The sequence below is a fragment of the Musa acuminata genome, chromosome BXJ1-2, assembly GCF_036884655.1.
Source record: "Musa acuminata AAA Group cultivar baxijiao chromosome BXJ1-2, Cavendish_Baxijiao_AAA, whole genome shotgun sequence".
Lineage (NCBI taxonomy): Eukaryota > Viridiplantae > Streptophyta > Magnoliopsida > Zingiberales > Musaceae > Musa > Musa acuminata.
Window position 1 is genome coordinate 31,228,502 of NC_088328.1, and position 14,126 is coordinate 31,242,627.

General features: G+C 40.9%; 2 protein-coding genes across 2 annotated transcripts; one reads left to right on the forward strand and one right to left on the reverse strand.

Annotated features, from left to right (window-relative positions):
- Positions 1-1,820: 1,820 nt before the first annotated feature.
- On the forward strand, positions 1,821-7,200 carry LOC135613401 (protein phosphatase 2C 51-like). Its single transcript, XM_065110432.1, has 2 exons — positions 1,821-3,014; positions 6,058-7,200. Exons 1-2 carry the CDS (start codon positions 2,205-2,207, stop codon positions 6,190-6,192), a joined length of 945 nt encoding a protein of 314 aa, XP_064966504.1. The 5' UTR covers positions 1,821-2,204; the 3' UTR covers positions 6,193-7,200.
- A 383-nt stretch (positions 7,201-7,583) lies between these two features.
- LOC135612125 (non-specific lipid-transfer protein A-like) lies at positions 7,584-8,178 on the reverse strand. Its single transcript, XM_065107975.1, has 2 exons — positions 7,835-8,178; positions 7,584-7,593 (listed from the first exon to the last, which is right to left on the reverse strand). Exons 1-2 carry the CDS (start codon positions 8,176-8,178, stop codon positions 7,584-7,586), a joined length of 354 nt encoding a protein of 117 aa, XP_064964047.1.
- Between the last annotated feature and the right edge of the window lie 5,948 nt (positions 8,179-14,126).

The window sequence follows — 14,126 nt, forward strand, 5'->3', positions numbered from 1 at the left end:
CATGTGATGTCGCCCCTAGACTTCCCTACAAGCACATCGAGTATCTTTAGACACTCACCCTCGTAGAGGTGCACTAGTACCATTGAGATGCTTAACCTTGAGAAGGGTGCATCAGGCATCTTCGTATGCTTACCCCCGTAGGGGTGCGTTAATGCTATTGAGATTCTCACCCTCGAAAAGGACACATTGGCCATCTTTGGATACTTACTCATGTTGGAGCATGTTAATGTTGTTGAGATGCTCACTCTCGAGGATGCCTCGGGCATTTTTGGATGCTCACCCTCACAGGGTGCATCAATGTTGTTAAGATGCTAACTCTCGAGGAAGGTACATCAAGTATTTTTAAACGCTCACCCTTGTAGGGGTGCATCGGTATTATTGAGATGCTCACGCTTGAGGAGGGTGCATTAGGTATCTTCGGACGCTCACTCCCAGGTGCATTAGTATCATTGAGATGCTTATCCCCAAGGAGGTTACATTAAGCATTTCAAATGCTCACCCCAATATATATAGGCATATCTAGTGACATTGAGATACTCACGCTCAAGTGGAGCGCATTGGGAATCTTCGGATACTCATTCCTATAGGGGCGTGTCGGTACCGTTGAGATGCTCACTCTAGAGTATCTTAGATAATATCATTGATGATCTCTCTATTAATGACTAGAAGAGTTAGGAAAGCCTAAGCCTCATTATAAAGATCTATATGAGGAGTAACAAATAAGCATTGATTATGTTTCGAATCTTGTTTGTGAATCAAGTAATAAAATCTAAGAGCATCTCCTCCTCACTCTACTGAAGTCCCAAGAGGGTTATTGTCGAATGCCAAGGGCATGCATTTTCAATGAAATATTGCTCAAAACTCTTTTGCTAATTGACCGAACGAGCTAATCAAGAATGGCTTCAAATAGGCGTATCACTTTTGCGTTGGGCCTCACAACATCATAAGGAAGGTGCGATACATCATAGCATCTATTGTGTTGTATAAGAACATCTTAGCACAAAACGTTACGATGCATTAGGTTGGGTAAACACAATTATCAAATATCTTTAAGGTTGGGAGTTAAAAGTTAGCAAGGATAAGCTCTTCTTAGATCTTTTGAATGAATGGTAACTGACCTAAGTTGAGGTCGGTTAATTCTTCTCCCTTGGATAGTTGAAACTCTCGATGCATGCCATCCGAATGCTAATCTATTTACTGTAGTTGTACCCGAAGAGTGTCTTCCATGTTGTATATGGAGTGTGCCTAGGGCTCTGGTAAGGTAGATCAAGAATAGTCTAGGATAAGCTTTTATACTAGGTAAAAAGAGGATAAAATATTTTTAAAAATAATCCCATAGGGATAGCTCCTAATAACCCTGCTTGAACTCTTGTCCATATAAATGACAAGGAAGAAGGAGGAGTAGATAATTCGTAATCATCTATTATCGACTTGGACTTACTATCAAGAGGACTAATCTTATTTTTCATATCCTAAATTGTCATGTATAAATTATATGTCAGATGATTGATCGATAATATTATCTCTATCATAATTCTAATTAAATATTTTAATCTTAAATCTTTAATTTATTTAAAATATTTTTATATTATTTTTTATTTAAAAAAAAATATTTTCTCTCTCTGTCTCTTCATTGTTGTTGCACATAGTTTGCTTTAAATGCAAAGACGCCAGCGTGTCCGTTACGGCAACAGGACACCACCTCCGTGCCGTCGCCAAGAGACGAAAGGGCTGCGAGCACGCGCCACGCGTCCGGCACACAAACCGTTCCCCACGCGACACGCCCCGCGCCGCCCCTCGCTACTCTCTAAACCCCCATCAAAACCGTCAATCCGCCGCCGGGCACGAACCGCCACGCACCTGCCCGCCTCCCACGGTCGAGCCCAAACACCCGATCCGGTAAATTTTTCCACAAGGCGATCCAACGGCCAGAGCACAGCGCGACGTGTCCCGACTCGTTGCATCTCTGCCGTCCACGTTCCCCCTACCTTCGCCGGAGGTCGCTGGGCTTCCACCCGCGGGCCCCGCGAAGGCAGACGAGATCTAACGTTGCATCGCGATCCGACGGCGGGGGCGGCTCCTCGCCTGCGGCCTCCAGGTGTTACGTTCATATTTAAACGCGTCAAGCAGCTGCGTCTTACGTTCGGCACATCACCACACGAAGTGTAACGGTCGACGACCCTCCGTTACCGCTATAAAACGGCATGGCGAGCGCTACCATCTCACCTGTAGCACCACCACCAGCAGCAGTTGCGCCGCTTCCACTGCAGGCGTCGCGGTTGGAGCCGGAGGGGCCTCGTCGCCAAGGTTTCCTCATGGAAGCGCCTCCCCGAGACGATAACAATGACAATTCCAACCACCACCCTATTCTCTCAATCCGCCGCGGGTATCGGCGCCGCCACTGCCTCCCCCACAACCCCGACCCGGCCAAGCGCATCCGCCGCGCCGAGGGGGAGAGCTCCCGATCCGCCTCCGGCACCGACCCGCTCCCCCAGGATGACGGCTCCGGGAAGATCGACGAGAAGAACGCCACCGACGCCTCGCCGCTGCGCCGCGCGAGTTGCCTGCAATCCCTGGCGCACGGGTCAATGTCGGTGCTGGGGAGGCGGAGGGACATGGAGGACGCGGTGACGGAGGTAACGGGTCTCGCCGCGACGGCGGCGGGGGCGGGCGGGTACGCGTACTTCGCGGTGTACGACGGGCACGGGGGGGCGATGGTGGCGCGGGCGTGCCGCGACAGGCTGCACGTGGCGGTGGCGGAGGAGGTGTGGCGGCGGCGTGCCGCGGGCGAGGGCGAGGGACCCGAGATGTGGAGGCGGGCGCTTGAGGCGGGGTTCGCGAGGGTGGACGCCGAGGTGATGGAGGCCGCCCGGGCGATGAAGAAGGGGATGGTGGGCTCAACGGCGGTGGTGGCGGTGGTTGCCGAGAAGTGGATCGTGGTGGCCAACTGCGGCGACTCAAGGGCGGTGCTCTCCCGCGGCGGGGTAGCCGTGCCACTGTCAATCGATCACAAGGTCTAATTCCTATCTTGGTTTTATCCATACTTTTGAAGTCTTCCCTTCTATTTTATCCTCTCGTCATTTAAGAATAATAGCTTCCTTCGTTTCCTATATTAAACTACTATGGTATGTTCTGTTCCTTGTCTTCTACTTGAAGCTTTGGTGGTACAAATTAGAGATTTTTCTCATGCAGTATTTTAGATTTTCTTCATATATAGATCGACATGTTAGGATTGGTCCACTTTGCACATACAAATACTTTAGTTTCTTAAATATTCATGGTACTGTCAAGTAATTATTGTGGTTATCTTTTTTTTGCTTCCCTTAGGATTAAGTTCATGTTGTTCCTGAAAGTGCCCTTGTGTGACATGATATCAGAAAGTATTTGTTTCTGTGGTCCCTTTCCTATAGGGAGGTATACTGTGGCTCTTGGGAAGTGGTCAGGGGTGACAGACTGCATGCTTGTTGAGATGGAATCCATGAAGAGATGATTATAGAGAATGGGGTTGAGAACCTCCAAGTAGGAATTGAAGAGATCTCACACTAATGAGGCAGAAATGTTGACTTCTTCCTTTTTCTTTCTGAAAAGTAAGGGATTAGTTCATTGATCAAACAATAAGGTGACTTTTCAGTCCGCAATTGTAAAAGAAAAAATTTGTAGGAAAATCTGATCCTTAATATGGTCGATGTTCTGCGAGTTGTCATGCAAGGTTTAGGGATTCTAGCTAGCTTATCAAGATTCTCTACATGGGTGATTAACTTCTTTTGTACAGACACAAAGAAAATTTCGCAAGGTGGAAAATGGTGCTAAAAGATTTGTCAAGTCTCCATGTCAACTTGTTTTATTTTGTAAGCTGAAGTGCTAGAAAAGAAACAAAGTTCAGGAAAGAGAGTGTTTAGTTGAAGTGTTTGATTTTCAATCAAATCAAAAGTGAACAAAAAAAATGTGGCAATCCACGATTGGATTCCCGAAAGGAGAGAAAGGAAGTTTGACAGCAATTGGTTTAAATTACTTGCCTAATATATAATGGATTACACATTGAAAATGTGGAAGTAGAAGTTAAATTATAAAAGAAGAAGAAATTGACAAAATGACAGTTTGTTCAGATAATTCTTGCAATTTTAAGGATTGATGAAAGTTTAAATCATGGAGGCAGATATATCCCATAAACAAGGGAAAGAATGACAAAGAATTTCAATTTAAGTCAGCGCATGTAATCTAATCATTTTATGAACAGATTGTTGTGGATGTGGCATTAGATAAATTTGTTTTATATAGCTATAAGAATATTTCCATTATATTACTTTCATTTTTTGCCGTCTCAAACCTGCATATCATCTTTAGTGAGCTTCCAGCACGAAACGAAGGTAAGATAACAAGAACTAATTAACCGTTGAAGCAAGAATCAGTAATTTGCATGGGAATCTTCATGCTGAAATAATTTTTGCATGTGCATGTATATCCAACATGGTCATGATAATTTCTGCCATTCTATTTTACAGAGAGTTTATTTCTTTCCAATTTTCAGATTAACCACAATCGAAACTTTTGATGATTCCTTTGGTACTATTTTGAACAATCATTTTTCTATCTTGTGGCTATTTATTATGTTACCCTTCTTCAGACTCTATGTTCAAGTCATTAAGTGTGCTCTCAGTTTCACGCATATTAGTGATCAATCATGTAACATCTGTGTGTTTGTTGTATTTCAAGGATGTAATTTGCCTTGATCGATTCCATTATTAATGGATCTACCTCATCATGTGGGAACCAACTATAATTATTAATAAAATAGGCTGGACAATCAAATGCGGGTGTAGTTGATCATCAAATTAATGGAACATGAGGCTATGCTACAAGGATTGTTTTTATTGCCTCACTCATAGCATAATGTTTCAAGGTATCTTTTGAAATTGCCATTAGTGAGTTTTCATAATAGATTCAAGAACTACAAATGATGCAACTTGAGCTTGAGGGATGGCTATATTTTTCTATAGATACAAGCCCATAACTTGAGCAAAACTGGCCTAGAATCATGTATCGAAAAATACTTGAAACCGAGTTATTGGCTTAGCCTATCAAGCTATGTGGCCTCACTCATAGCATAATGTTTCAAGGTATCTTTTGAAATTGCCATTAGTGAGTTTTCATAATAGATTCAAGAACTACAAATGATGCACTTGAGCTTGAAGGATGGCTATATTTTTCTATAGATACAAGCCCATAACTTGAGTAAAACTGGCCTAGAATCATGTATCGAAAAATACTTGAAACCGAGTTATTGGCTTAGCCTATCAAGCTATGTGGTTTTAGTTACTATCAATGTGGACCTAATACTATATATGTGTAGTGAGTGAGACCAAGTAGAAAAGAGTTGTGTGGATGGTATAAGAGGCATATCATAGTATGGAATCACCTGGGCCTTTTGCATACATGAATGATTCTTGACTATCATCTGAATGAGAAAGATTGTGAGATTGTGAGACTGTTATTGTCCCGTATTATGAGTGAGAGGTTTCGGGCTCTATGGTTATAGTGTTACTAACTTAGCCTTATACAATCAAGTCATTTGATTTTTGGCCCGTTATATCTAAAGTTCTTGGATTAGCAGGTTTACTGAAATGGGCTGTAGTTACGTGGTGTTATGATTATTTGCTTCTCAAATCAGTATATACTAAAGATGCTGCTTCTCAAATCAGTTATTACTAAAGATACATTCTTTCACACTTTATGCTTGGGGCTGATGCCAATACCCAAATCCATGTGCATGTTGGTGGAAGTATGCTACCATGTCTGTGGACGAGGATCTCAAATGGAAGAATCAATGTATGCCAATGATTTATTCAAAAATGGTAATAACCAGGCATAGGAAATATCAATTTTCCCATTAAATCTCTTCTTTGATGTATTTAACACCTATAAATTTTTTTTGATGATTTTCCTTTTCTTTTATTTTCTTGCATCAATTTTTCATTAGTTAATCTGTAACTTGATAATTCATATTTGTTTGCAATTTGTATGCAGTCAATACTAATGAATGAACTTGTTCCTACACAGCCTGACAGGCCCGATGAGCTCAGGCGAGTGGAAGCTCTAGGAGGGAGAATCCTCTGTTGGGACTGTCCTCGTGTCCTAGGAGTACTATCCACTTCTAGGTCATTTGGTATGTACATGTTCATACTTGATCGATGACAAAGGTAAATACAATCATTCAATTACTTAGTTTAGAATATAAAAGCTAATGTTCAGCCATGACAAAATTGGATAAATGAGTTCCCATTGATCATGGTCCTTCCTTAGAAAATAGAGGGAATAAGTCTTTCTCTTTTTGAGTATTGAGCGAGGAAAATCTACAACATGAAACCAGTTATAAAAGAGACCAGACGCCAATTCTGGAGTCTTCGTTTATAGGCTTATCAAAATACTACTATGACAACAAATCAACTGCTTTACAACAGTTAGCAGAATCCAAATTATAGAACAGCTCTTCATCTTTTTTATTATATGCCATCCCAAATATTGAATGATTAGCTTTTGAAATTGCAAGGCACTTTAAGTTATCAGTGTTGTCAATTCTCTTCATTACTATTTCTTCTATGACTGGCGTATCTATATTTCTGAATCGATGGCTTCTCTGTCACTTGAGTCACAGTAAGTTTATTTCAACTCATCAAATTCTGGCTTTCTCAATCCCGAACTACAGGGGATTACCTTCTGAAGCCATACGTCAGCTCGGATCCCGAACTTACGGTGACTGGTCGCACCGAGAAGGATGAGTTCCTGATACTAGCAAGCGATGGGCTGTGGGATGTCATATCGAGCGAGATGGCATGCAGGGTGATCAGGAAATGCCTCGAGGTCTTGGCATCCGATGGTTACCCATGTGGAGTGGCTAATTCTGCTGCTAAAGAAGCAGCTGCTGTGTTGGTCAGGCTTGCCATCTCTCGGGGCAGCGTAGACAACATCAGTGTGGTGGTGGTAAAGCTCTAATGCTGGCATGGTGGTTGTCACGTCTGCATCAATGCAGATTTGCATTCATAAATTTCAAGATGTGCCTTCTTTATAGCCTCTCTAGTGCCGTAAGAGTGTTTCATGTCTTAGTGTTTAGGTAAATGTAACATAGATGTTACGTGGTAAATGTATGAAAGCTTCAGTTTCTAGTCTGTTAGATGTATCGACAGAGGAAGCAATGTGTCTATAAAAAACCCTGTATTTTGTGCTGAGCTGCTTTATAACATGAATCAAATTTCTTGATTCATCGATTGAATTCCTGGGTCTTACTATCTTGCTCGAGATTGCTATGCTTATATAAAACCAATAAAATTGATGGGATGTATCACAAAGCTTCTGGATTGAAGAGAGATTAATGTTGTTTTAATTGTAGATTGGTGGAAGATAGATTAGATCAATGTTTAAATATCCTCGTATTTGCGTGCATCTTTTCCTGTGGAAAATGGAAAGCAAACATCAAATAAAGTCCAGCCAAAAGTTCATTCACTATTATTCGATATATTTCCCAACACAAAGAGACATGCATATAAATATCTCTTCCATCTCTCAGCCTCCTACACGTATTTTCCGATTCATGCAATCCTGCAAAAACACACAACAATAATATATCAATTCAAAGTCAACATAAATGTTTTACTTCTCTATACACAATGTTTCTCTCAAAAATAATTTATGATTTTCAGAAAATATGCAATCGCTTAATCTTTCTCGAACACAAAACTAAATGTAAATTTACAACGACTACTTGATCGTTTGCTTGCATGAAATAACAGTAACAGTAATCGAGCAAGCAGCGGAGAGAAACAGAGAAACGGGTTCTTACTTGGAGCAGTCAAAGCTGAGGCTGGTGGGGATGACGTTGGTGGAGACGCCACAACCCCCCGCAAGGCCTTTGGCCTTTGACGAGTCGACAGAACCTCCGGCATCTTTGAGTTCTTGCACGAGGCATGCACAGATCGCCCGGCGGTCCTTCGCCGTGGGTGTCAGCTCCTTGATGTCCCTGACGGCGCTGCAACACTGGTGTGAGAGCGACGGGTCTTTCCCGGCCACGTACGGCACGCATTCACCGAACGCCGTCTGCGCTATCCCGCAGTCCGTGTGCGTGTACGACGACGCCCTCAGCATGGCGGCCGCCAGAATCGCTACGAGCAACAAGAGACGAGCCATGCGCGTACAGAAGCAGCAGTACACTCGCACAAAGATGAATTGCGACGACTGCAACAAACCACGGAAGAAGGCAATGGCATATATATAGGAAAGAGAGACGGAGTTGAATGCCGTGATTAAATTGTTGTATGATAGAGGTTAATCAGGCAATTACTGATTTGATGCAATTAAATCATGACAAAGATTTCAATCGAAAGTGTCATCAGAGACTTTGAATCCGATCGGATTTTGCATGAGTTATCTTGTCATCTAAAGTCATAAATTTCAAAGCACAGAAATACATTTCAAAGCAAAGGAAGATAATATTTTTCTATGTTTTTACGATAAGAAAGGTAATCCTAAACTTCCTTTTCTTCTTTTAGGAAGGACATCACAAATTTTACTCTTTTTTTTTTTTTTTTTATGACAAGGATATACATCACAATTTTTTTTTCCTCCTTTAAGATATAAAAACACATCCTAAATAGGGAAAAAAAGGGGATGGACTCCTTTTAAACTATTTGAACTCATATTTCGGACTTCGAATTACTCGTTTGATCGTCGAAGGTGTCAGGGCGAGAAACCCTTAGGATGACTTTGAGCTCCCTTTAGCAAACAAATTGTATCTCGGGATAATTGTAGGATAGTCATCGTGAGCCAACAACACATTAGAGTCCACCTCCCATCTCAACTCCCTGTTCGGGTCACATCCTTGCCCCTAAGAGGGCACCTCAAATGGATCTTCACCTTTGGAATCGAACTAGGTCATGTTAACTCCCTAGTCAATGGCACAAAGGCAACAATATTTTAATTAAGGATAAATGTAACTTATCATATTGGTGTTAGAAGGAGGGCCCAAATGTCACGAGAACATCCATCTATAACTCCTAATAAAGACTCCAATAAGGAGGCATCTCCTTCAACATTTAACTCCTTCGAACAAGGATACATTTCCCCCACCCCTTTTTCAATAGGAAGGTAACAAGAACACCATGAGAGGAGCTGCACTTCCAACTCAAAAAAAAAAAATCTTCGATAAGGCCACACCCAAGAGGAAACTCATTACCTCGAGATTATGAAAGGCAGAGCCTATATCTTGAGCACAACACACCAATAAAAAATGATTCTATATTTAAAACACTACCTCAACTAAAAACTCACAGTAGAGTGACACAGGAAGAAATTTTTTTTTATTAAAAGTGGAAAGCTTACACTAGTGTGACACTTACAATTAAGAGCTCATGTTTGGAAGACCTAAATTGGAGCCCTTCAAAAATGATAAAAAAAAAAGGCCGAATCATTCACTTAGAAGAATAGGATGAATCAAGGCTGTCGTCAAAAGGGGCATGTGTTTTAGGGATGTCAAGAACTTTGGGCCACAAAGTGAAGGGATCATTCTCGACACTCATTCTCGATTACCTAGCCTTAAAGCGTCCTAAAATAATGAGGTACTTATATTGATACGAAGCCCTTCCCGATCTCAACAAGCCCTGCCAGAATCCCTCTGACTCCTTATACATCGTGATCGCCCCCCTCTCTAGATTGTGAGCTTGGTGTCACTCCTCTAGGAGCTCTTTAGCCTCATGGGCCTCTATCTTAGTGGCCATTAACTCGTTAAAGCACATTTGCAAGTTGTCCTCCAACTGGTCCCCCTCTCTTGGGCGTCCTCTAACCTTCGTTATAGAATTGTCAATCAATACTCAGCATCTTCCAACTACTGTCAGGCTTGCCCTAGTAGACCAATTGTCTTGGCGAGTTGGGCATCCTCAATCACCAAGGGGGGCCTCTTCTCTAGCTTAGCAATCCTAGCATAAAGACCTTTGTTTGCCCGAGATAACTTGTCCACCAATATCCGAACATCATAGGCCTAGTCAACAAGGCTTGTCACGTAATGGTGATGTTGCTCAAAACAAATGGGTCAGTATTGGAGAGATATAGAAAAAGGACCTAAATGGATGAACTAACCTTATTTCGAAGACGTTGATTGACCAAAGATTCCATTAGAGTACAATACACCATTTTGCTTAGTGTATGGCTGAGCAACCCTGATAGTACTCGCCCGTAGTCGAGGAGCTCTCACACACTCTCCCAAACGATCATGGATGACAAGAACATAGCCTATGGAGATACCAAGGCCCAGGAGGCCCCAATTGGCATGATGGGCTAGCACACATGTCTTCACAAGATGACCCCTCAATGGTGCGTTCCCCACCCCATGCCAAGGCCTTGGGCCCATCAGGAGAAACCTTGACGAGAGGAGAATAAGCCTCATGGCCCTCTATCTCCAGGTGGGGCACTTGTGGCGAAGGAATGGTCTTCTCATTGCTCTCATGTGCCTCTTATTTTGGTTTGTACTGCTACTCCTGCAAATGGCGATTGAGGCACAAGAAGACCCTCGTCTCCTGTAAAACAATGACTATGGATATTCGCCTAGAATGACACAAATCTCTATGCTGCCTCCCACAAACAACTACAACAAGATTCGAGCTCCAAAAACTTTAGTAGATCGAAGCTCCAAAGCCCTAAAAATGACTTAGACTGATCAAAATCCTTAGGTGGGCCCTGCTACAATCAAAGCCAACTAAAGCGTGCCACATCAAAAATGACTTAGCACGCCAAGAAAGAAGATGAAGTCAGGGGTCCCACACACTGACCCTAGAAACCTCGGCAAGGCCCCTCCCCCTAAATAGAGCAACTAATCGAGGTCCCCCAAAATGACCTACCCCACTAAGGTGGTCGCACAAAGCCACTACGGTGGAACCACACTCCCACAACGACGATCGAAGCAAAATCCGTAAACGGTGAACTCCCACTCCTCGCACGGTTGAGGCAAAATCTATAATAGCGGAATCCTACTCCTGCAAATGGCGGTTGAGGCAAAATCCACAACATCGAACTCCCACTCCTCGCAACGATGGTTAAGGCAAAATCTACAATGATGGACTTCTACTCCCATAATGACGATCGAGGTAAAACTCACCATGCCGGGGTCCTACGCCTGCTATAAACAAACAAAAATTGCTACAAACAAAATCATGAAACTCAATTTCGACAGAGCCAAATGATCAAACGATGTGCCTCAAATTTCTTACCAGAGCCCTAAAGCATGCCTTCTCGGGGGATAAATGATAAAAAATCTACTAACAATTGACACACGGTTGTCACATGTCATCCAAGTCATCTGCCTATGTGTATAAAGTTTCAAACCAAAAAAACACAAGCTTCTTCTCATTCATTATGGCAAGAAAATCACTACCTTCTTTCTCTCCATTTTTGATAAGGAAGGCAATCCTAAACTCCTTTCTCTTCCTTTATGATAAGGAAGGATATCACAAAACTTTCTTCCTCTCATTCAAAGTATAAACAAGGGAAGGAAGGGAACAAACTCATTTTGAACTATTTTAACATATATTTGGGACCTTGGATTACTAATTTAATCTTCGGAGGAGTCGGGAAACCCTCCCCCCCCCCCCCCCCCACCAACCACTTCCCGCTTGTGCAGGACCACAATGCATTTAAAGAGTACCTCGGAGTGAGGCCGAATGTTCTCGGGCATAGTCGAGATGCACATCAGGATGTCTACGAGCTTCCTTTAGCAAACAAACTGTATCTTAGGACGATCACAGGATCGTCACCGTGAGCCAGCAACACATTGGGAGTTCAATTGCCATCTCAACTCTTTGTTCGGGTCGTACTCTCACCCTTGAGTGAGTATCTTAGATAGATTTTTGCTAGGAGGATCGAACCAAGCTATGTTGCTCCTCAGCCAATGACACCAAGATAATAATATTTTAACTCAGGACCATGCGACTTATCATGTACCTCAATCGAGCTATATTATTATGTATGATATTTATTTTTATTTGATATTGATACTAACGTCAGAGCCATGACATTGATGTATGCGACTATAGAAACAAATCAAAGGAGAAAAAAAATATAATTAAAGAAAGATAACTTAAAAAGTTTAAATTTTCTTATATATGTTTCTTCCTCATCTTCTTAGCTACACTGCTAAGAAACTGTCGATCTCATTTGTTATAACTATCTTTGCAATATTTGATAGCGTTGAAAAATCATATGTTATTATGCGGAGTTGTTTTTTTCTGAAAATATAATATCATGATTAGTCTATCAGATGATTGTATATTTGTCACACTATAATGTCAAATATCACATTGAAATTATAGTTTTGTAGATTTTGAAATTGAAGTGTTAAGAGAAACCACAGGTCCGGATTATATAAATTGTATATTTTCAAAGATAATTCTGCAAAAGTCAGCCTCCAAAGTATCATAAACTTTCGATGTTTCAAAGAAAAAAAAAACACTCAAGATATATATATATATATATATATATATAATAAGTTGCATGAATATATGGATTCAATTAGAAATAGGATCACATTATGCTTGTATTTATTATGTTGGGGTACAACTACATCATTATTATGATAAACAATGTCACAAGACATAATATTTTTTTCTCTACTTGGAGACATGATGATTTTATCATGCTCATGTCACTAAGAGACCAAAGGATTAGGGTTTAACAAGCCACCACAAATCTTGGAAAAACGTTGACCATGGACTTGTGGCTACAATGGATAGGTGGAATAGTTAGATGTCTCCCATTTAGTACTACTAAACATGTATTTGGTCCATTTGGGAGGTTAAATTCCGATCATTAAGTAACAATCTATTCATAAATTATGCTTAATCCAACATTTTCTCGAGCATAGCTTGGAGTAGATGCTTAATTATGCAAGAGAAGGGGAAAGACATGAGTACATGGCAGGGTTGGATACTTTTGAATTTATTAGGGTGTAGTGAGAGAATATTAGTCATATAAAAACAATTGATCAGTACTAGTCTACCCCTAGAATCCAAATAATGGAACATATTCTTCTTCTTCTCCTCTCATGGCTTTGTCGGCCTTGGCTCTTCTTCTTGCTAAATCATTGCCTAGTAACAATCATTCACTCATCTTTAATCACCCATATTGTGATAGGTGTCACTAAGTAAATAATTTTCTAAAATATATATTTTCAGTTCATCGGATGATTGTAATTAAATATAAACAAGTAGTGATTAATTTCGACAGAGGATGAAATGTAGCATTGTAGTAAGGTTGCTTACTACTACTACTGAAAGAGCACACAATAGGTTGTTCTTTTGTTTATTATAGCCCAATATATACATCTATAAATTAAGAAAGGTATTTTGCAGACTTGTTAGATTGATATCAATAGAATCCCTGTGGAATAAACAAAAGAGGTTATGAAAATTTTGGGATTAGCAAAACTTGTCCCCACTTAAAAAAAAAAAGAAGATTCCTTGCTACTAACACAATTGTTATTTTAAACTTAAAATATATTAAAAATATAAATAAACCAAAAGAGGTTCTTGAAATTTTCTTTTTAAAGGTTGTTAATGTTAATTAAAATTTTAAATATATTTGATTTGACAGTCAAATGATATTTAATTACTGAAGGTCAATTACAAGAGCATATATGCAAGTTTCTTAATTTTTGATATAAACACACATATATACATGTATGTGTTTAATTTAAATAAACAGTGATAGACACAAAAAATAATTTGACCTATATGGAGTGAAGGCAAGTCAGTGTGGTCTCCTTTGCTGGCAAAAGAAAAAGTGTCAAATGATTGCGGTGAATAATACATCATTGAGCAGCAACATAGACCAAGCGGAAGAAGAGCACAAGAAGAAGTGAGAAGAACAGTGGGTGACAGAGAACAGTGGGTCACCACTGAGTGTGAGGTGTTCTCCGTATGTTATGGAAAGAGGCACCAAAGTTTGCATCACAACCAGTCAAAGCACATTGCCACAACACGCAAAAGTCCCTCACAGCTTATCTACAGATCGACCATGTCTCTCACCCTGAGAATGTGCAGTCAAATTGCTCCGACTACTGTGTGTTGGGCTTTAGGACCCACCCATCATGT

What these genes read in the sequence shown, in the direction of transcription:
- LOC135613401 (XM_065110432.1), top strand. Translation starts at nt 2,205, where the DNA reads ATGGCGAGCGCTACCATCTCACCTGTAGCACCACCACCAGCAGCAGTT. An exon ending in CACTGTCAATCGATCACAAG is followed by an intron (nt 3,015 to 6,057) that starts GTCTAATTCCTA and finishes GTTCCTACACAG; the next exon opens with CCTGACAGGCCCGATGAGCT.
- LOC135612125 (XM_065107975.1), bottom strand. Translation starts at nt 8,178, where the DNA reads ATGGCTCGTCTCTTGTTGCTCGTAGCGATTCTGGCGGCCGCCATGCTG.